This window comes from Pelobates fuscus, chromosome 4 (genome assembly GCF_036172605.1).
Source record: "Pelobates fuscus isolate aPelFus1 chromosome 4, aPelFus1.pri, whole genome shotgun sequence".
NCBI classification, from domain to species: Eukaryota; Metazoa; Chordata; class Amphibia; order Anura; family Pelobatidae; genus Pelobates; species Pelobates fuscus.
Window position 1 is genome coordinate 387765455 of NC_086320.1, and position 24620 is coordinate 387790074.

At 47.8% G+C, this 24620-nt stretch overlaps 1 protein-coding gene across 2 annotated transcripts in view; it reads right to left on the minus strand.

Annotated features, from left to right (window-relative positions):
- Positions 1–21216, minus strand: part of NOS3 (nitric oxide synthase 3) — a 226434-nt gene extending 205218 nt beyond the window's left edge. The window contains exon 1 of one of the 2 annotated variants that reach the window (XM_063452913.1): positions 20972–21209. In XM_063452913.1, the coding sequence (XP_063308983.1) occupies positions 20972–21090 (119 nt within the window). In that variant the 5' untranslated portion in view covers positions 21091–21209. Of the gene's footprint in view, positions 1–20971 lie in introns of both variants that reach the window. The other variant, XM_063452916.1, reaches the window with a different exon arrangement.
- Between the last annotated feature and the right edge of the window lie 3404 nt (positions 21217–24620).

Below are 24620 nucleotides of genomic sequence, written 5' to 3' on the forward strand. Positions count from 1 at the left end.
ATCGGGTGGTGCCATCCTTTTTAGGTACCAGGACTACCGGCGATGCCCAGGGGCTATCGGAGGGTTCGATAACCCCTAGCTGCAGCATTTCGTCTAGTTCGGCTTTCATATGGGTACGGACTGATTCCGGAACCCTATATGGAGCCTGGCGCATAGGTAGCTGTCCCGGGGTCTCTACTCGGTGGGTGGCTAACGGGGTGTACCCAGGTAAATTGGAGAAGGTAGTCCCTTTGGCTACAATCAGCGCCTGTACCTGGGCACGCTCTTGGGGGCTTAGCCGCTCCCCCAGCTGGACTCCCCGGGAAGGCTCTATCTGTTCCTCGGGTTCTAGTAGGTCAGGTAAGGGTAGGTTCTCCTGATCCTCTAAGGAGGAGGCACAGATTGCCGTCACATCCTCGATCCTCTCATGGTAGGGTTTGAGCATGTTCACGTGGAGCATGCGTCTCTTCCCTACCCCTGAGCAGGGGCCGATCACATAGGTAGTGTCGCATCGCTGCTCCACTACCTGGTATGGGCCTTGCCAGATGGCCTGCAGCTTATCGGTGCGGACGGGCTTTAAGATCAAGACCTTCTGTCCCACCTGAAAGCTGCGGTCCCTGGCTCCTCTATCGTACCAGCGTCGCTGGCGTTGCTGGGCCGCCTGGAGGTTGGTGTGTACAGCCTGAGTTAGCGCCTCCAGACGGTCCCTGAACTCCAGGACGTATGATATGATAGGGGTTTCGTTAGTGGGACTCTCCCCCTCCCAGTGTTCCCTAATCAAATTCAAGGGTCCCCGCACCCTCCTCCCAAATAGTAGCTCAAACGGGGAGAATCCTGTTGACTCCTGGGGAACCTCTCTATAAGCAAAGAGTAAGTGAGGCAGAAACCTCTCCCAGTCTTTGTGGGTCTCCCCGAACGTCCGAAGCATCTGCTTCAGCGTCCCGTTGAACCGCTCACATAGCCCATTGGACTGGGGGTGGTAGGCGGAATTAACTATTGGCTTAATGCCACACACCTTCCACAGATGTTGGGTAACTTCGGCCGTAAATTGGGTACCTCGGTCTGAGATGATCTCTTGGGGAAACCCTACTCGGGAAAATACCTTCATTAAGGCTTCCGCTACGGTCTCAGCGTGGATATTAGAGAGAGCTACCGCTTCGGGGTACCTGGTGGCGTAGTCCACTATAGTTAGGATATATCTTTTGCCAGAGGGACTGGGTTTTGGCAAGGGCCCTACGATATCCACCGCTACTCGGCTGAAGGGTTCTGCAATGATGGGTAGGGGACATAGCCTGGCCTTGTGGCGATCCCCTCGTTTACCTACACGCTGGCAGACGTCGCAGGAGGTGCAATACTGGCGCACATCCTGAGAGATCCCGGGCCAGAAGAAGGCATGGGTCAAACGGTATCGGGTACGGGTCATCCCTAGGTGTCCTGACAAGGGAATGTCATGCGCAATTCTCAGCAGCTCCTGTCTATATTTCTGGGGTACCACTAGCTGTTTATTAGTTAAGGTGACAGACCCCCCCACATCTTTTGCCGTGACACGGTATAGCAACTCTTTCTCCCAGATGAACCGCTCCCCCTCTAGCCCTGCTTGGTCTGTTTGTGCCCGGTCCCTATATACTTGGAGGGTGGGATCGGTCTGGACTTCGGTCGCAAAAGTCGTCGGGGTATCCCAGGACATGGGGGTCAGTTGGGGAACAGGGTCTCTTACCTGAGCCTCAGAGTGTATCGGTGTAGCCGTGGTGCGAGCCTGTTGTCGGGTGGTTACGGGGTGTGCCTCCTGGTACGGAGCCTGGGGGATAAAAGCGGAAGTCATTTGGCCCAAGTCATTCCCCAGCACAACATCTGCAGGTAAATTCTGCATCAGCCCCACTTCCACAGTTCCCTCTCCCACACCCCAATCCAAATGAACCTTGGCAGTGGGTAGCCGGTATACTGCTCCCCCTGCCACCCGTACTGCCACTGAGCCGCCAGTGTGGGTTGCGCCTGGTACCAAATGTGGTGCAACCAAAGTTAGAGTGGCTCCTGAATCCCGGAGCCCTTGTACCTCCTTCCCCTCCAGGGTTACTAGCTGACGGTGATGTTGTCGGTTGTCGGTGGCCCGGACCGACATTACCTCATGCAGCACCCCTAGAGGCTCCTCAATTTGAGCACTCAGCAATTCTTGGGTGGCGGGGGCTACCTGGTAATGGTGCGCAGCAGCCCTGGGTGCCAAATTTTGTCGCACTTGATTCCAAGCTTGCCGGCTCCTGTTTTGGGTGCACTCTCGAGAAATGTGCCCCCACTGTTTGCAGGTGTGACACTGAATGTTAGCCCGGCCGTTGTATCGGGAGGGGGGTGGTGGAGTATTCAGTGCTGGCCGGTGCAGGGGTACGGTGGGGCTGGTAGGGGTAAAATTATTGGGTGTCCCTGTAATCCGAGGGAGAGTCTTATTTTGGGCACCGTGATGCCTCCTGGCATCAAAATGCTGATCCGCCAATTTAGCGGCTTCGGGTAGGGTGAGTGGTTTACGGTCCCTCACCCATTCTTGTGCTTCCGGGGACAAACCATTAAAAAACTGTTCCAGCAGCATTAACTGCCTCAACTCCTCCATGTTTGTAGCGTTGCTGGCCTGTATCCAGCCTAGTGAGGCTTGGTCCAGCTTGTGTGCCCATTCTGCATGTGAATCTTTCTCAGGCTTGCGCAAGCCCCGGAATTTCCGCCGGTACGCCTCTGGGGTAATAGCATACCTCTCTAAGATCGCCCTCTTTACCTTAGGGTAATCTTTGCTGTCCTCTCGGGGTACAGCACGGTAGGCTTCAGCTGCCCTACCCGATAATTTGCCTGCCAGCAGCGGCACCCAGGTGGCGGGTTCCAAATCGTGCAAATCGCACAGCCGCTCAAAGTCCTGCAAATACCCATCGATTTCGTCCTTTTCTTCACAAAACGCTTTAAATGCGTGATGTGGGACTTTGGGCTTTACCTGTCCGTAGGTGGAGGCAGTAACAGACTCTGCCCTAGGCGGTGTTGCTGGTGTGCTGGTTGCCATCAGATAATCCTGTACATCCGATATCATCACGGTCATTATTTCCAGCGGTAGTGGTTGTGGTAGGAACGCCAACCTGGTCCGTAGCTCTTTTTGGAATGGGGTCTCTTCCATGGCTGGTGGGGGTGTAGCGCTGCGGGCTTGGTCTCCCTCCATCAGTTCTGCGATCAGCACAGCCTTAGATTTGTTGCTGGCTATCTTACCCCTGGCTTCCAATAGTTCTTTTAAAGTCTGTCGTTTCAGTATGGTATAATCAATCTCCATACGAATTGCCCTTGCTTTCCTTGTTCGGTAGTTCCAGTTTACACGAACGCTGCTTTTCGGCTGTAAGGTTCGGATCCCGTCGCTTGCCACCAATTGTAACGGAATGCAGTATATTAGTCCACGATATCCGTTGGTATCTTCAGGAAATCCACAGTCCGAGTAGAAAGCAAGGCAATATCCCCAATCCTCCCAATAACCGGACGAAACACAGTTTGGGAGTCAACTAACTCGGTTTATTCACAAGCAGCGTATTTATGCAGTTCCCCATGCAAGGGGTTTCCATACAGATATTCCAGGGGATTTCTCCCAACATGCATTGTGACTTTCCCAACAGGCATCGCTGCACGAGAAGGATACTCCCACTAAAATGGACGATTAAGTGGATTATCCCCTCGTGCAGCAAAACCGACAATTGACATTAAAATACATAATTCCCGTAATATTCGGTACTTTAGAATAACCGAACGTTCGGTAGATAGCTGGGGTCGGGGCGCACACTTTGTGAGAATACCGCTCCGATCCCAGCTGAATTGACCGAACGCCGCACATAATACATTTAAACATCAAGGTGAGTTTAAAAGTACCGAATAAGTACGGGACACATAATGTACCGAACGCGGTACTCCCGAACGCGCTGGAAGTCCAGCGGTGTTCGGATCACTGAGTAGCCGTTTTCAGTTCCAGGCTCTCGACGACCGAACACCGCTGCAGAGACAAAGGATCCAAGATGGCCGACCGCCGCATGGTCGGTAGTGGATCGACGGCCACCTAGGAGAGCCCTTAATTACCGATTGCAACAATGTTGCAATCGGTTAATTGGTGCCACACGACCTGTGAATGTGTGGTCTACCTGGGGAGTCCACATTCGTACGGCGAATGGCCAGGATAGCCGTGTTTCGTCGTACGAATGCTTTGTATGCTGGCGGCATACGGCTGCCAGCATGCGAACGGTCACAGTACAATACACATACAGTCAACGGGACACGTTATACATTCAGCCTACGGACAACCTGCAATGAATATAGTTCAGAAGTGGCTAGGTTTGCCACAACAACTAACTGCTATTCAATCTATAACAGTGAAAAAAGTTTTTTGTTTTTAAATGCACGCTATTGTGACACCAGATATGGGTGGCAAAGTGGACTGGCAGAGGTTGGCAGAGTACACGCTGAAGGCCTGACACACCAGCTTGAAGGACACTGACTGCTATTAGCTTACAGTGACAAACTTTTTTTCTTTTTAAAGGCACGCTATAGTCACACCAGATATGAGTGGCAAAGTACACTTGCAGAGGTTGGCAGAGTACACGCTGAAGGCCTGACACCCAGATGCTTGCAGACAACTAACTGCTATTCAATCTATTACAGTGAAAACATTTTTTTTATTTTTAAATGTCAAGCTTAAGCTATTGTGACACCAGATATGAGTGGTGGCACTGGGCAATTGGGCACAGTATCCACTGTGAGCCTGACACAGAAGCTGGCAGACAACTAACTGCTATTCAATCTATTACAGTGGACAAACTTTTTTTCATAGAAAAGCACGCTATTGTCACACCTGATATGAGTGGCAAAGTGGACTGGCAGAGGTTGGCAGAGTACATGCTGAAGGTCTGACACTCGCTTGAAGGACACTGACTGCTATTAGCTTACAGTGAAAAACTTTTTTTCATTTAAAAGGCACGCTATTGTCAGACCAGATATGAGTGGCAAAGTGGACTGGCAGAGGTTGGCAGAGTACACGCTGAAGGCCTGACACTCGCTTGAAGGACACTGACTGCTATTAGCTTACAGTGAAAAACTTTTTTTCTTTTTAAAGGCACACTATTGTCACACCAGATATGAGTGGCAAAGTGCACTGTCAGAGGTTGGCAGAGTACACGCTGAAGGCCTGACACCCAGACGATTGCAGACAACTAACTGCTATTCAATCTATTACAGCGGGAAAAAAAATTGTTTTTAAATGCAAGCTTAAGCTATTGTGACACCAGATATGAGTGGTGGCACTGGGCAAGTGGGCACAGTATTCACTGTGAGCCTGACACAGAAGCTGGCAGACAACTAACTGCTATTCAATCTATTACAGTGAAAACAAAATTTTTGTTTTTAAATGTCAAGCTTAAGCTATTGTGACACCAGATATGAGTGGTGGCACTGGGCAAGTGGGCACAGTATCCACTGTGAGCCTGACACAGAAGCTGGCAGACAACTAACTGCTATTCAATCTATTACAGTGGTAAAACTTTTTTCTTATTAAAAGCACGCTATTGTCACACCAGATATGAGTGGCAAAGTGGACTGGCAGAGGTTGGCAGAGTACACGCTGAAGGCCTGACACACCAGCTTGAAGGACACTGACTGCTATTAGCTTACAGTGAAAAACTTTTTTTCTTTTTAAAGGCACGCTATTGTCACACCAGATATGAGTGGCAAAGTGGACTGGCAGAGGTTGGCAGAGTACATGCTGAAGGCCTGACACTCGCTTGAAGGACACTGACTGCTATTAGCTTACAGTGAAAAACTTTTTTTCTTTTTAAAGGCACACTATTGTCACACCAGATATGAGTGGCAAAGTGGACTGGCAGAGGTTGGCAGAGTACACGCTAAAGGCCTGACACTCGCTTGAAGGACACTGACTGCTCTTAGCTTACAGTGAAAAACTTTTTTTCTTTTTAAAGGCACGCTATTGTCACACCAGATATGAGTGGCAAAGTGGACTGGCAGAGGTTGGCAGAGTACACGCTGAAGGCCTGACACACCAGCTTGAAGGACACTGACTGCTATTAGCTTACAGTGAAAAACTTATTTTCTTTTTAAAGGCACGCTATAGTCACACCAGATATGAGTGGCAAAGTGCACTTGCAGAGGTTTGCAAAGTACACGCTGAAGGCCTGACACCCAGACGCTTGCAGACAGCTAACTGCTATTCAATCTATTACAGTGAAAGAAAAAATTGTTTTTAAATGCAAGCTTAAGCTATTGTGACACCAGATATGAGTGGTGGCACTGGGCAAGTGGGCACAGTATCCACTGTGAGCCTGACACAGAAGCTGGCAGACAACTAACTGCTATTCAATCTATTACAGTGAAAACAATAATTTATTTTTAAATGTCAAGCTTAAGCTATTGTGACACCAAATATGAGTGGTGGCACTGGGCAAGTGGGCACAGTATCAACTGTGAGCCTGACACAGAAGCTGGCAGACAACTAACTGCTATTCAATCTATTACAGTGAAAAAAAATTGTTTTTAAATGTCAAGCTTAAGCTATTGTGACACCAGATATGAGTGGTGGCACTGGGCAAGTGGGCACAGTATCCACTGTGAGCCTGACACAGAAGCTGGCAGGCAGGCAACTGCAATTACATTACACAAAAAAAGAAAAAAAAAAAAAAGCAGACTGATGTTCTAGCCCTTAAAAGGGCTTTTTGGGGTGCTGTCCTTACAGCAGAGATCAGATGAGTCCTTCAGGACTGTAGTGGACACTGAATACCCTAGCCTAGCTATCAATTTCCATATCAAATGAGCAGCAGCTACACTTTCCCTCCTCTATCTAAGAATGCAGCTTCAGAATTAATCTAAAATGGATGCTGTCCAGGAGGTGGGAGGGTCTGGAAGGGAGGGTCTGCTGCTGATTGGCTGGAATGTGTCTGCTGACTGTGAGGTACAGGCAGGGTCAAAGTTTACTCAATGATGACGAATAGGGGGCGGACCGAACAGCGCATGTGTTCGCCCTCTGTGGCGAACGCGAACAAGCGATGTTGTCAGGGTACCTGTGGTCTCTACCTCCGAAAGAGGTAGAGACTTAGCTGTTCCTTCATCCAGACGGTCTGATGGCTCCCTTCCCCGCGGTCTATCCGGTCATGCTAGGCCGGCCGCGAGGGAGTGACTGCCTTTTACAGCATCTAGGCAGGAAGTAGTCATCAGGACACTCCCCCGGAACAACCTGTCAGTCAATGGCTGCAGGACCAATCAGGACGCCTTGGAGGCGTGGTTACTGCTCTGAACAGGGTATTTAACAGAGCTTCTTTCATTAGCTCATTGCCCTGTCGTGGTTCTAGCTTGTTCTAGTCACTCAGTGCTTGTGTATTCTATTATCCCTTTTGGTTTTGACCCGGCTTGTTTACCTTACTCTGCTTATCTCTGTTACCCTTGATTCGGCTTGTCTCTCGCTTACCTGTCTTCTGTTACCCTCGACCTTGGCTTGTCTTTGACCATTCTATACTGTACTACTTACGTTAGTCCGGCCATTCTAAGGTCCGGTATACGTATCTGGCTACTGTTTGTACTCTGCGTGTTGGATCCCTGTCCCGATCCTGACATTACGACAGGGCCAATGGATCCTGCAAGTACAAACAGTCAGCTGGCTGCTCCTGATCCTAGGTTTGAAGCCATGGATCACAGAATGGATCAGATGGCGCTTGCGCTACAGGCTCTATTAGCTTGTGCCAATAACCCACCAGAGGAGATACGTAATACCCCTGTTTCTCCTGTCTGTTCAGGTCTAGAGGTAACCACAGTGGGTGCTTCTTCTCGCATTACCCCCCCAGTACGCTATGGTGGGGCTCCTGAGAAGTGTCGTGGTTTTTTAAACCAAATTAGTATCCACTTTGAATTGCAACCTCGCTCTTATCCTACAGATAGGGCAAAAGTAGGATTTATTATCACCCTACTCATTGAGAAAGCTCTGAGATGGGCCAACCCACTATGGGAGAACGATAACCCATTAGTTTATAACTATAACGCATTTGTAGCTGCTTTTAGAAGAACATTTGACCCTCCAGGTAGAAAGGTTAATGCAGCCAGATTACTGTTGCGCCTGAGACAGGAGAACCGAACACTGGTGGATTATGCACTAGAGTTCAGGTCTCTGGCAGCAGAAATCAAGTGGAATGAGCAGGCGTATATGGATGTATTTTTGAATGGCCTATCTGATGTAATCCTTGATGAGGTTGCTACCAGAGAACTCCCTGAGAATTTAGAGGATTTAATTTCGTTCATCTCTCGTATAGATGAACGTCTAAGAGAGAGACAGAACACTCGAGAGAGGAACCAGAGACCTTCTTGTAGGTTAGCTCCTGCTTTTCCAAGTCCTGACTCCACGATATCTTTGCTTACTGAACCTATGCAGATAGGGTATACCCGCCTCTCTGAGGAGGAAAGACAGCACAGGAGAAGAGAGGGTTTGTGTATGTATTGTGGAGCCAAGGGTCATTTACTCTCGAACTGTTCTAACCGCCCGGGAAACGCTCGCACCTAAGTCCCTCTAGAGGACAGGCCTTGGGTGTTTCTATTTTGTCCTCTACTCCTAATTATAAGGATCACAGGCTTCTGCTACCAGTTTCCTTAACTTGGGGGAAGGAAGTAGTAAGGGCTATGGCATTGATAGATTCCGGTGCTGCTGAGAATTTTATCGACCAAGCCTTTGCTAGTAAGAACAATTTTCCATCCCAGCTAAGGGAGACACCTTTGGCCGTTGAGGCCATAGATGGTAGACCACTACTAGACCCTGTTATCTTTCGTGAGACCGTACCCATTGATTTAAATGTTGGTATCCTACACGTGGAGAATTTATCTCTGCTGCTCATTTCGTCTCCTTCCGTTCCCATAGTTCTGGGGTACCCATGGTTGAAAAAACATAACCCTATTATCGATTGGGAGTTAGGAGAGATACTCTCGTGGGGCCAGGGCTGCCAGGATCGGTGTTTGTGCAAGGTTTCTCCATTAGCTAATATTAACATACCGGAGAATCCTACTCAGTCCACAGAAAGACAAATACCAGACCTTTACCTAGACTTAAGGGCAGTGTTTGACAAGAAGAATGCCGATTCTTTGCCTCCACACAGGTCATTTGACTGTAAGATTAAGCTGCTACCCGGCACTATGCCTCCGAGGGGCCATGTATATCCTTTGTCTGTTCAGGAAAACTCGGTTCTAGAGGAGTATATTCGGGAGAATTTAGAAAAGGGATTCATCAGGAGGTCTTCTTCTCCGGCCGGGGCTGGGTTCTTTTTCATTAAGAAGAAGGATGGCACGCTGAGACCTTGTATCGATTACCGAGGCTTGAATAAAATAACTGTCAGAAATGCCTATCCTATCCCACTGATTACCGAGTTATTTGATCGTCTTAAGGGCTCCAAAATCTTCACCAAGTTAGATCTCAGAGGGGCTTATAATTTGGTGAGAATCCAGCAAGGTCACGAGTGGATGACGGCATTCAATACCCGGTATGGCCATTACGAATACACTGTTATGCCATTTGGACTATGCAATGCTCCTGCAGTATTTCAAGATTTGATTAATGAGGTACTTAGGGAGTTTCAGCATGATTGTGTTATTGTTTACCTGGACGACATACTAATACACTCTAAGGAGATTGAGACTCACCATAGACAGGTCAGAAAGGTATTACACAAGCTGCTGCAACATGGTCTATATTGCAAATTGGAAAAGTGCAGTTTTGATCAGTCTCAGGTAGACTTTCTTGGATACGTGATTTCTGGGGAGGGTTTTAAAATGGATCCTGTAAAACTCCAATCTATTTTAGACTGGCCCTTGCCCAAAGGACTCAAGGCTATCCAAAGGTTTATTGGTTTTTCCAACTACTATAGGCGCTTCATTAAAGGATACTCCTCTATCATTGCGCCTATTACCAATATGACCAAACAAGGGGCTGATACTAAGTTCTGGTCTAAGGAAGCTCTTGGTGCTTTCAAGACTCTCAAGGAACTTTTTGCCTCGGCTCCCATTCTAGTCCATCCTGATACGACTCTGCCTTTCTTGCTCGAGGTCGATGCCTCTGAGACAGCAGTTGGGGCTGTTCTGTCTCAAAGGTTAGGGGTGGATAAACCGTTACACCCTTGTGGTTTTTTCTCTAAGAAATGTTCTGGGCCTGAGAGCAGATATGACATCGGGGAAAGGGAACTGTTAGCAGTCATTAAAGCCTTAAAGGAGTGGAGACATTTGTTGGAGGGGACCCTACACCCTATTACGATTTTGACGGACCACAAAAACTTGTCCTATATTGGGGAGGCTAAGCGCTTATCCTCTAGACAAGCTCGTTGGTCCTTATTCCTGACTCACTTCAATTATGTACTGACTTACAGACCTGGTTCTAAAAACTCTAAAGCCGATGCATTATCTCGCCAATATGAACCTTCTACTGTACCTGAACCAGTTCTTTCTTCTATAGTTCCGAAATGCAATATCATTGCTAATACGAATCTCAGGATTCATTCTCCATTACTGGCCGAGATCATTAAGTTGCAACATCTAGCACCTAAACAGACTCCTGCGGGCCGTCATTTCGTTCCTCCTGCCCTTCAACTGGAACTTTTACAGTGTTTACATAATAGCAAGATGGCGGGACATCCTGGTATTCGCAAAACTTACGCGTTGATCTCTAAGGACTTCTGGTGGCCTGCTTTACGGAGGGATATTGAGGAGTTCATCGCTGCATGTGAAGTTTGTACTAAAACCAAACAACCCCATACGCTTCCATGTGGATTCCTGCACCCCTTGGAGGTTCCAGAAAAACCATGGTCCTGTTTGGCCATGGACTTTATTGTCGATCTACCTATCTCTAAAAGACAGACTGTTATCCTCACCGTGGTTGACAGGTTTACTAAGATGGCACATTTCATTCCCCTGCCTAAACTCCCGTCTTCTCCCGAATTGGCAGAGATATTCGCTAAAGAGATTTTTCGCCTACATGGGATACCCTCTCAAATTGTATCGGACAGAGGCTCCCAATTTGTTTCCCGCTTTTGGAGGTCCTTCTGCTCTCAACTTGGTATTAAATTAAACTTTTCTTCTGCCTATCATCCTCAGTCTAACGGAGCTGCTGAACGTACCAACCAGAAAATCGAACAATATTTACGATGCTTTGTTTCTGAACACCAGGATGATTGGGTCGGTTTGATTCCTTGGGCGGAGTTTGCACACAACAATCTCGTTTGCGATTCTACTCATTCAAGTCCCTTCTTCATGAATTATGGTTTTCATCCGTCTATTCTTCCTTCGGATTCCCCTTCCCAGGGGGTGCCGTCGGTTGATGTTCATGTTGCCAATTTGAGGAAGTTGTGGGATCAAACTCGACAAATCCTTGTGCACAACTCTATGTTGGTCAAGAAACACGCTGATAAACGTAGAAGGGCGGCTCCGGTCTTTGTTCCAGGTGATAGGGTATGGCTGAGCACGAGGAACATCCGTTTAAAAGTGCCCTCCATGAAGTTCGCTCCTCGTTATATTGGACCCTACAGGGTGCTGACCCGTATCAATCCAGTTGCGTATCGTTTAGCTCTTCCTAATACCTTACGCATCCCGAACTCGTTTCACGTTTCATTGCTGAAACCACTCATATGTAACAAATTTTCCTCCACAATAGCCCCTCCTCGCCCCGTTCAGGTGGAGGGTCAGGAGGAGTATGAGGTTAACTCTATTATTGATTCTCGAATCTCCCGGGGGAGAGTACAATATCTGGTTGATTGGAAGGGATATGGTCCTGAGGAGAGGAGTTGGGTACCTCAGGAGGATGTTCATGCTCCCCGTCTCCGCAGGGCGTATCACTCTCGCTTCCCATCTCGTCCCGGTTCATTCCGCCCGGTGGGCGTATCTGAGAGGGGGGGTACTGTCAGGGTACCTGTGGTCTCTACCTCCGAAAGAGGTAGAGACTTAGCTGTTCCTTCATCCAGACGGTCTGATGGCTCCCTTCCCCGCGGTCTATCCGGTCATGCTAGGCCGGCCGCGAGGGAGTGACTGCCTTTTACAGCATCTAGGCAGGAAGTAGTCATCAGGACACTCCCCCGGAACAACCTGTCAGTCAATGGCTGCAGGACCAATCAGGACGCCTTGGAGGCGTGGTTACTGCTCTGAACAGGGTATTTAACAGAGCTTCTTTCATTAGCTCATTGCCCTGTCGTGGTTCTAGCTTGTTCTAGTCACTCAGTGCTTGTGTATTCTATTATCCCTTTTGGTTTTGACCCGGCTTGTTTACCTTACTCTGCTTATCTCTGTTACCCTTGATTCGGCTTGTCTCTCGCTTACCTGTCTTCTGTTACCCTCGACCTTGGCTTGTCTTTGACCATTCTATACTGTACTACTTACGTTAGTCCGGCCATTCTAAGGTCCGGTATACGTATCTGGCTACTGTTTGTACTCTGCGTGTTGGATCCCTGTCCCGATCCTGACAGATGTTCGCCGGGAACTATTCGACAGCGAACAGTTCGGGACATCACTACTTCTCATCCTATATCTCCCTCATCCTATATCTTCTCATCCTATATCTCCCTCATCCTATATCCCCTCATTCTCTATCTCCATATCCTCTATCTCCCTCATTCTATATCTTCTCATCCTATATCTCCTCACCCTATATCTCCCTCATCCTCTATCCCCGCATCCTCTATCCCCTCACCCTATATCTCCCTCACCCTATATCTTCTCATCCTATATCTTCTCATCCCATATCCCCTCACCCTATATCTCCCTCACCCTATATCTCCCTCATCCTATATCTTCCTCACCCTATATCTCCCTCATCCTATATCTCCCTTACCCTATATCTCCCTTACCCTATATCTTCTCATCCTATATCTTCTCATCCCATATCCCCTCACCCTATATCTCCCTCATCCTATATCTCCCTTACCCTATAATTCCCTTACCCTATATCTTCTCATCCTATATCTTCTCATCCCATATCCCCTCACCCTATATCTCCCTCATCCTATATCTCCCTCATCCTATATCTCCTCATCCTATATCTCCCTCACCCTATATCTCCCTAACCCTATATCTCCCTCACCCTATATCTTCTCATTCTATATCTTCTCATTCTATATCTTCTCATCCAATATACCCTCACCCTATATCTCCCTCACCCTATATCTCCCTCATCCTATATCTCCTCATCATATATCTCCCTCACCCTATATCTCCCTCATCCTATATCTCCTCATCCTATATCTCCCTCACCCTATATCTCCCTCATCCTATATCTCCCTCATCCTATATCTCCTGGTGCTATATTTCCCTCACCCTATATCTCCCTCATCCTATATCTCCCTCATCCTATATCTCCTCATCCTATATCTCCCTCACCCTATATCTCCCTAACCCTATATCTCCCTCACCCTATATCTTCTCATTCTATATCTTCTCATTCTATATCTTCTCATCCAATATACCCTCACCCTATATCTCCCTCACCCTATATCTCCCTCATCCTATATCTCCTCATCCTATATCTCCCTCACCCTATATCTCCCTCATCCTATATCTCCTCATCCTATATCTCCCTCACCCTATATCTCCCTCATCCTATATCTCCTCATCCTATATCTCCCTCACCCTATATCTCCCTCATCCTATATCTCCCTCATCCTATATCTCCTGGTGCTATATTTCCCTCACCCTCTATCTCCCTCATCCCATATCTCCCTCATCCCATATCCCCTCATCCTATATCTCCATCATCCTGTATCTGCTTATCCTGTTTCCCCCTCATCCATCCCCTCCCAACCTGTATCCCCCTTTACTTATCTGTATCTCCCATTGCCAGCCTATTTCAACCCCCATTCCTTCCCAGCTACTATTCCTCACAGCCTGTATTGCCAGCCTATGTTTCCCAATCCATTGCCTCCAATATTTCCTCGTCACCAGAATCAGTGTCACTGAGTTTCCCCAACAAGAGCCCATGTCCCCCCACCCCAACTTGTATCCCCCTAACCTCATCAACAGCCAATAACTATTCCCCACAACTTTATCCCTCTCTCATTGTACTAGTGGGATAAATACTCACTCACAGTACCCGTGTGATTATTCCCTCTCTCACTGTACCCGTGGGATTATTCCCTCTCTCACTGTACCCGTGGGATTATTCCCTCTCTCACTGTACCCGTGGGATTATTCCCTCTCTCACTGTACCCGTGGGATTATTCTCTCTCTCACTGTACCCGTGGGATTATTCCCTCTCTCACTGTACCCGTGGGATTATTCCCTCTCTCACTGTACCCGTGGGATTATTCTTTCTCTCACAGTACCCGTGGGATTATTCTACCTCTCACTGTACCCGTGGGATTATTCCCTCTCTCACTGTACCCGTGGGATTATTCCCTCTCTCACTGTACCCATGGGATTATTCCCTCTCTCACTGTACCCGTGGGATTATTCTCTCTCTCACTGTACCCGTGGGATTATTCCCTCTCTCACTGTACCCGTGGGATTATTCCCTCTCTCACTGTACCCATAAGATTATTACCCTCTCTCACTGTACCCGTGGGATTATTCCCTCTCTCACTGTACCCGTGGGATTATGCTCTCTCTCACTGTACCCGTGGGATTATTCCCTCTCTCACTGTACCCGTGGGATTATTCCCTCTCTCACTGTACCCATAAGATTATTACCCTCTTTCACTGTACCCGTGGGATTATTCTCTCTCTCACTGTACCCGTGGGATTATTCCCTCTCTCACTGTACCCGTGGGATTATTCCCTCTCTCACTGTACCCGTGGGATTATTCTCTCACAGTACCCATGGGATTATTCTCTCTCACTGTACCCGTGGGATTATTCCCTCTCTCACTGTACCCGTGGGATTATTCCCTCTCTCACTGTACCCATAAGATTATTCTCTTTCACTGTACCCGTGGGATTATTCTCTCTCTCACTGTACCCGTGGGATTATTCCCTCTCTCACTGTACCCGTGGGATTATTCCCTCTCTCACTGTACCCGTGGGATTATTCTCTCACAGTACCCCATGGATTATTCTCTCTCACTGTACCCGTGGGATTATTCCCTCTCTCACTGTACCCGTGGGATTATTCTCTCTCTCACAGTACCCGTGGGATTATTCCCTCTCTCACTGTACCCGTGGGATTATTCTTTCTCTCACAGTACCCGTGGGATTATTCTCTCTCTCACTGTACCCGTGGGATTATTCCCTCTCTCACTGTACCCGTGGGATTATTCCCTCTCTCACTGTACCTGTGGGATTATTCTCTCTCTCACTGTACCCGTGGGATTATTCCCTCTCTCACTGTACCCGTGGGATTATTCCCTCTCTCACTGTACCCATAAGATTATTACCCTCTTTCACTGTACCCGTGGGATTATTCTCTCTCTCACTGTACCCGTGGGATTATTCCCTCTCTCACTGTACCCGTGGGATTATTCCCTCTCTCACTGTACCCCTGGGATTATCCTCTCACAGTACCCCTGGGATTATTCTCTCTCACTGTACCCGTGGGATTATTCCCTCTCTCACTGTACCCGTGGGATTATTCTCTCTCACACAGTACCCGTGGGATTATTCCCTCTCTCACTGTACCCGTGGGATTATTCTTTCTCTCACAGTACCTGTGGGATTATTCTCTCTCTCACTGTACCTGTGGGATTATTCCCTCTCTCACTGTACCCATGGGATTATTCCCTCTCTCACTGTACCCGTGGGATTATTCTCTCTCTCACTGTACCCGTGGGATTATTCCCTCTCTCACTGTACCCGTGGGATTATTCCCTCTCTCACTGTACCCATAAGATTATTACCCTCTTTCACTGTACCCGTGGGATTATTCTCTCTCTCACTGTACCCGTGGGATTATTCCCTCTCTCACTGTACCCGTGGGATTATTCTCTCTCTCACTGTACCCGTGGGATTATTCCCTCTCTCACTGTACCCGTGGGATTATTCTTTCTCTCACAGTACCCGTGGGATTATTCTCTCTCTCACTGTACCCGTGGGATTATTCCCTCTCTCACTGTACCCGTGGGATTATTCCCTCTCTCACTGTACCCGTGAGATTATTCCCTCTCTCACTGTACCCGTGGGATTATTCCCGTTCTCACTGTACCCGTGAGATTATTCCCTCTCTCACTGTACCCGTGGGATTATTCCCGTTCTCACTGTACCCATGGGATTATTCCCGTTCTCACTGTACCCGTGGGATTATTCGCTCTCTCACTGTACCCGTGGGATTATTCCCTCTCTCACTGTACCCATGGGATTATTCCCTCTCTCACTGTACCCGTGGGATTATTCCCGTTCTCACTGTACCCGTGGGATTATTCCCTCTCTCACTGTACCCCTGGGATTATTCTCTTTCACTGTACTCGTGGGATTATTCCCTCTCTCACTGTACCCGTGGGATTATTCCCTCTTTCACTGTACCCGTCGGATTATTCCCTCTCTCACTGTACCCGTGAGATTATTCCCTCTCTCACTGTACCCGTGAGATTATTCCCTCTCTTACTGTACCCGTGGGTTTATTCCCTCTCTCACTGTAACCATGGGATTATTCCCTCTCTCACTGTACCCGTGAGATTATTCCCTCTCTCACTGTACCCGTGAGATTATTCCCTCTCTTACTGTACCCGTGGGTTTATTCCCTCTCTCACTGTAACCGTGGGATTATTCCCTCTCTCACTGTACCCGTGGGATTATTCCCGTTCTCACTGTACCCGTGGGATTATTCCCTCTCTCACTATACCCGTGGGATTATTCTTTCTCTCACTGTACCCGTGGGATTATTCTTTCTCTCACTGTACCCGTGGGATTATTCTTTCTCTCACAGTACCCGTGGGATTATTCTCTCTCACTGTACCCGTGGGATTATTCTCTCTCTCACTATACCCGTGGGATTATTCTCTCTCTCACTGTACCCGTGGGATTATTCCCTCTCTCACTGTACCCATGGGATTATTCCCTCTCTCACTGTACCCGTGGGATTATTCCCGTTCTCACTGTACCCGTGGGATTATTCCCTCTCTCACTGTACCCCTGGGATTATTTTCTCTCACTGTACCCGTGGGATTATTCCCTCTCTCACTGTACCCGTGGGATTATTCCCTCTTTCACTGTACCCGTCGGATTATTCCCTCTCTCACTGTACCCGTGAGATTATTCCCTCTCTCACTGTACCTGTGGGATTATTCTCTCTCTCACTGTACCCGTGGGATTATTCCCTCTCTCACTGTACCCGTGGGATTATTCCCTCTCTCACTGTACCCATAAGATTATTACCCTCTTTCACTGTACCCGTGGGATTATTCTCTCTCTCACTGTACCCGTGGGATTATTCCCTCTCTCACTGTACCCGTGGGATTATTCCCTCTCTCACTGTACCCGTGGGATTATTCTCTCTCTCACTGTACCCGTGGGATTATTCCCTCTCTCACTGTACCCGTGGGATTATTATCTCTCTCACAGTATCCGTGGGATTATTCCCTCTCTCACTGTACCCGTGGGATTATTCTTTCTCTCACAGTACCCGTGGGATTATTCTCTCTCTCACTGTACCCGTGGGATTATTCCCTCTCTCACTGTACCCGTGGGATTATTCCCTCTCTCACTGTACCCGTGGGATTATTCCCTCTCTCACTGTACCCGTGGGATTATTCCCGTTCTCACTGTACCCGTGAGATTATTCCCTCTCTCACTGTACCCGTGGGATTATTCCCGTTCTCACTGTACCCGTGGGATTATTCCCTCTCTCACTGTACCCGTGGGATTATTCTTTCTCTCACTGTACCCGTGGGATTATTCTTTCTCTCACAGTACCCGTGGGATTATTCTCTCTCACTGTACCCGTGGGATTATTCTTTCTCTCACAGTACCCGTGGGATTATTCTCTCTCACTGTACCCGTGGGATTATTCTCTCTCTCACTGTACCCGTTGGATTATTCCCTCTCTCACTGTACCCATGGGATTATTCCCTCTCTCACTGTACCCGTGGGATTATTCCCGTTCTCACTGTACCCGTGGGATTATTCCCTCTCTCACTGTACCCCTGGGATTATTCTCTCTCACTGTACCCGTGGGATTATTCCCTCTCTCACTGTACCCGTGGGATTATTCCCTCTTTCACTGTACCCGTCGGATTATTCCCTCTCTCACTGTACCCGTGAGATTATTCCCTCTCTCACTGTACCCGTGAGATTATTCCCTCTCTCACTGTACCCGTGGGTTTATTCCCTCTCTCACTGTAACCGTGGGATTATTCCCTCTCTCACTGTACCCGTGGGATTATTCCCTCTCTCACTGTACCCATGGGATTATTCCCTCTCTCACTGTACCCGTGGGATTATTCCCGTTCTCACTGTACCCGTGGGATTATTCCCTCTCTCACTGTACCCCTGGGATTATTCTCTCTCACTGTACCCGTGGGATTATTCCCTCTCTCACTGTACCCGTGGGATTATTCCCTCTTTCACTGTACCCGTCGGATTATTCCCTCTCTCACTGTACCCGTGAGATTATTCCCTCTCTCACTGTACCCGTGAGATTATTCCCTCTCTCACTGTACCCGTGGGTTTATTCCCTCTCTCACTGTAACCGTGGGATTATTCCCTCTCTCACTGTACCCGTGGGATTATTCCCTCTCTCACTGTACCCGTGGGATTATTCCCTCTCTCACTGTACCCGTGGGATTATTCCCTATCTCACTGTACCCGTGGGATTATTCCCTCTTTCACTGTACCCGTGGGATTATTCCCTCTCTCACTGTACCCGTGAGATTATTCCCTCTCTCACTGTACCCGTGGGATTATTCCCTCTCTCACTGTACCCGTGAGATTATTCCCTCTCTCACTGTACCCGTGGGATTATTCCTTCTCTCACTGTACCCGTGAGATTATTCCCTCTCTCACTGTACCCGTGGGATTATTCCCTCTCTCACTGTACCCGTGAGATTATTCCCTCTCTCACTGTACCCGTGAGATTATTCCCTCTCTCACTGTACCCGTGAGATTATTCCCTCTCTCACTGTACCCGTGGGATTATTCCCTCTCTCACTCTACCCGTGGGATTATTCCCGTTCTCACTGTACCCGTGGGATTATTCCCGTTCTCACTGTACCCGTGGGGATATCTGACATGAAGTAATTGACATACAGAAGGAGCTTACAATCTATCTGTATACAAAAGCTGGCGTGGTTATGGTGCTAGCAGAATCCAGTGATGATAAATGAGAGGGCTATTCAATAATCTGTGATTTGTAGAATGTTTCAATCTGGCAAAGTTCACACTACATTCCAAAGCGTTATATTTTGGGAAAGATTGCGATAGCTCCAGCCCCTGATAGCGGAGCAATGTGTTATTGGTGACTTTCTAATTTCAGTGATTTCTCTAATGATTTTACAGTTTTCAAGGAGAGCTAATTTAGCCGGTATTTTGTTATTTTAATTTGATAAAATTCAGACTATGGTGAATAGACTGTTTAGTGTTCGGGTAGTTCTACGAGGTTTATCTGCTAAACAGTGCTTTGATAGAATTCAGCCGTATCCAGCAATTCCAGAGGTAGATACATTGTCCAGCTCAGCTATTTTAGTCTTAATGTTACCATTATTTTTTCAGTTTCCTCCAATGTTTGGAATTGTTTGAATTCTGCATTCAGGGGCCGGGCTGGAGGTGCTTGACGGGTTTACATCTGGTGGGAAATTCATTTATCTAAGCAATTCTGTCACCTTACAAAATTCGCAAAGATAGAATCTTTCTAAGATGCTCATTATTAAGATTTAAATGTAGCCAAAAGAAGATGGCGGCACCTGCAGAGGAAGCTTCAGGTAAGTATAACTACCCTCCAGAGCACCCCTGGGCGTACGCACTCCATGAGAGGATGACAGCATGAAGGTGACTGTGTGGATGTGGGCAAGGATAGCACAGAGAGCTTGGAAATCACTGGGGGCAGCAGGTATGTTACTGAGGGGTAATCTATGAAAACTGCTTCCCTGCGGTATGTGGCATTCATATGCTGAACGTAGTTATTCATCACCGAACTGATTTCCCACTACAGCATATAATTGCTCCATACTGCAGGGGGACATTAGCTAACAGCAGGAAGCGGTGTATGTTTTCGTGGAAGGTCAGTGGATCCGGCAGCTTTCCCACAGACACATTCTCATGTTTATATTTTTCCTTTGCAGTATTGAATATGTGTTTATACCATTTCCATATGTGCAGACTACGTTGCAACTCACACAAAGCACATCCTACTGACTGCAACATCCAGCACCATCAGCCAAGAAAATATGCAATCCATAATGGCTTGTACCGGCAACATAGCAACTCCCATCACTCCCCAGCGCTATCCAGATATTGTGATAATGGCATAATGAATACCGCCCGTGTAACATGGGATCCCACGAACCGAGCTCGAGCTTCCCAGTCTATCCCTAAGGCACCCGGCAGGCTTTGCAAGGTCCACTTGGGACAGAATTGGGGTACCCCTCAATTCTGCTGCTTCTCCCGGACTCCACGTTTGGCAGTAAAACATGGTATTTCTGTATTACTGCGTAGTTCCACTTACTGCATGCTGTGCATGTGTTTCAAGGTGCCAGAGTGCGGCAGGGACACCTTTATGCGCTCCTGATGTTTATGGAAGCGTTTACCAATCCAATCCACGTTGCTTTCCGAGTTACGGGTTACTTAGCTTCATCCCAAGTGGATTGCTTGTAAAGCACATATTTAGAAATGTTGATAAGTCTCACCTAGGAGCTGCTATATCAGAGCTCTTTAAACTGTTTGCCTGGCTTGGATTTACCTTGACACACCTTGCACCGCTTCACTGCTCAGCAATTTATAGCTCACTGTCTGGCAATTAATGAGTTACAAGGTGCTGATAATCTCCCACTATATTGTATGATAAGACATGAAGGACCATGGAAGGTAAATAATAAGTGGTTTAACTCTATCGCCTTACCTGGTACTCGCCTTCTCAGTCAGTGTTACCTCCTCCTCAGACAGACTCCCCTCCTTGCGGCAGAAGTTTAATGAGAAAGGGGCTTGCAGCTCTTTGAAGCGGCTAGTAGAGGTACCCATTGTGTCTCTCTCGCTCGGCACTTAGCAGGACTGTCACCCTTGCAGTGTAAGTGTAAGACAGGAACTGCCTTTTCCTCTTCCCCCATATAACAATACTAAGGAGGAGCCCTTCCCAAATTAGAGAGCCTGTGTTCCTGACCTGGAGTCCCCACTCTGTGCTGGTCCTGCCAAGTCGACCCCCATTCCCCACCTCGCAGCAGGAACTGAGCCTGTTGGTACAACGTTTTACGCATATCCTGAGTGTAAACGGAGGTTTGGGTACCCTGCAATGGCACCTGTCGTAATCACTTATTGCACATTTGACTGGCTTCCAAACCGCACAATGTCATGTAAAAGGGACAGAACATGCACCTTAAAGGTGTTGCAATACATAGTTTACTGAAAATTACTTAACTAAATACACTTTATTATTGCCATTATTTCAAAATGCCTGAAACCTGTACTCTGTAACCTATTTTTTTTTTCTAACTACTAAGCTTCTGGGACCCAATTTTCTTTTTGCAACCAATTCTTCAATTGCCGACTCAATCTTCAATTAGCGACTCAATCTTCAATTTGCGACCAACTCTTCAATTAGCGACCCAACTCTTCAATTAGCGACCCAACTCTTCAATTAGCGACCCAATCCTCAATTAGCGACCCAAACTTCAATTAGCGACCCACACTTCAATTAGAGGCCCAACTCTTCAATTAGCGACCCAACTCTTCAATTAGCGACCAATTCTTCAATTAGCAACCCAAACTTCAATTAGCGACCCAAACTTCAATTAGAGGCCCAACTCTTCAATTAGCGACCAATTCTTCAATTAGAGGCCCAACTTTTCAATTAGCGACCTAATCTATGACAATTAGCTAGCAATTCTTAAATTAACAACCAATTCTTCTATTAGAGACCAATTCTTCAATTAGCGACCAATTCTTCAATTGGCGACCCAATTCTTCAGTTAGCGACCCAATCCTCAATTAGCGACCCAAACTTCAATTTGCGACCAACTCTTCAATTAGCGACCCAACTCTTCAATTAACGACCAATTCTTCAATTAGCGACCCAAACTTCAATTAGCGACCAAAACTTCAATTAGAGGCCCAACTCTTCAATTAGCGACCCAACTCTTCAATTAGCGACCAATTCTTCAATTAGCGACCCAAACTTCAATTAGCGACCCAAACTTCAATTAGAGGCCCAACTCTTCAATTAGCGACCCAACTCTTCAATTAGCGACCAATTCTTCAATTAGAGGCCCAACTTTTCAATTAGCGACCTAATCTATGACAATTAGCGGGAAATTCTTAAATTAACAACCAATTCTTCTATTAGAGACCAATTCTTCAGTTAGCGACAATTCTTTGATTAATGACCCAATTCTTCAATTAGCGACCCGATCTTCAATTTGTGACCAATTCTTCACGTACAGTATAAATAACATTACAATATTTTTTGCCAACCTTAGTATTGAAGGAATGCTGATGCAGTGAATGCCATGTTGGGGTAGTTGCTTCGATTTCTGTCATGGTAAAACCTGCTATTATTGTTTATTTACACAGACTAAAGAAATCCCTCTGTAGTGGATATAGTGATGGTATATAATACATATGGTGACAGACACACTGATACATTGAATGAACTTGGCCTGCAAGCATACAATCATTAGAATAAAACTATATATGGATAGTAAGAAGGGTCACAAGAAACAGCCCTTCAACGGAAATTATATATGTGACAAAATCCACTTCGCCACTGGGTTTTGGAGAGGACTACTTGCTAGCCTTTTACCTTTTGTCTATGACCCCTGGGATCTATTGCCTTTAAAATGTACTATATGTGCCTATTGGGACTTGGCACAATGCCCCTTCAACGCTTCAACATTGACTTTGTCCCCGTTCGTGCATTCGAAGTGAACTTAGTCATTGGAAATAGACCGGCCGCACAGCCACATTCTCTGGAACTGTTTTGAGCATGAAATCATGCGTGCGGTCGGTCAAAAGAGACTTCCATGGAACTTTGGAACCCCTGCTCTGATCTGGTTGATTTTTGGATATGTTGTTCACCTAGGGCTATCCAGGGATGTATGATTTATGGGGATATGTTGGAGTTTTGGGGTGTTTCTGCACTTTGGGTAAACATGGGTACTTTCTGCCTGTGGATAATTGAGTTAGTTCATTATCCACCTTAATTATATCACAGGCAGAGGGGAGGGATTGCTGACTGGATGTGGGAGTGTTTGTTCCCATTGGTTTATGCTCCTTGTGTCCCTGTTTTCCATCAGGTCCAAGGGGTGTACCTCTGGCCTGAAAAACTGTCTAAAAACTCAAGCTTCTTACCCTCAACTCGCAGCCTCGTCTCATGTTGTAGGGAACTGCTATAACCACACTGGGGATTGCTATACTCTGTATACTCCCCTGGATGCTAATCACTGGCTCTGTTCCTGCTTCGATCTCTGAAGGAACAGAGGTTCACCCACTGGAGCCTGGTCGTAGGTCCAGGGTGTGTAGGAGGTGTCGAGACCCTAATCAAGCTGCGGTGGTTCATGGGGTCTGCAGTGCTTATGGTGTCTGGTGCGGTGCTGATGGTCTTTGGTAAGCACTAGGAGCATCGATTGACGGAGGGTCCGTCACAAATTAATATATATATATGAAACTTGTCCAGGCGGGAGAGCAAGACCGGAGCAGGGAGGAGAGCTGGAAGATTAAGGAGGCACAGGAAGCATAGCTGGGACAGAAGGCAGGAGCAGCGAGCATAGCTGGAGAAGAAAGCTAGGACACTAAGGTGGGAGCAGGGATGAGAGCTGGGACAGTAAGGTGGGAGCGGGGAGGAGAGCTGGGACAGTAAGGCGGGAGCGGGGAGGAGAGCTGGGACAGTAAGGTGGGAGCGGGGAGGAGAGCTGGGACAGTAAGGCGGGAGCGGGGAGGAGAGCTGGGACAGTAAGGTGGGAGCAGGGAGGAGAGCTGGGACAGTAAGGTGGGAGTGGGGAGGAGAGCTGGGACAGTAAGGTGGGAGCGGGGAGGAGAGCTGGGACAGTAAGGTGGGAGCGGGGAGGAGAGCTGGGACAGTAAGGCGGGAGCGGGGAGGAGAGCTGGGACAGTAAGGTGGGAGTGGGGAGGAGAGCTGGGACAGTAAGGTGGGAGCGGGGAGGAGAGCTGGGACAGTAAGGCGGGAGCGGGGAGGAGAGCTGGGACAGTAAGGTGGGAGCAGGGAGGAGAGCTGGGACAGTAAGGTGGGAGTGGGGAGGAGAGCTGGGACAGTAAGGTGGGAGCAGGGAGGAGAGCTGAGACAGTAAGGTGGGAGCTGGGAGGAGAGCTGGGACAGTAAGGTGGGAGCTGGGAGGAGAGCTGGGACAGTAAGGTGGGAGTGGGGAGGAGAGCTGGGACAGTAAGGTGGGAGCGGGGAGGAGAGCTGAGACAGTAAGGTGGGAGCTGGGAGGAGAGCTGGGACAGTAAGGTGGGAGCGGGGAGGAGAGCTGGGACAGTAATGTGGGAGCGGGGAGGAGAGCTGGGACAGTAAGGTGGGAGCAGGGAGGAGAGCTGGGACA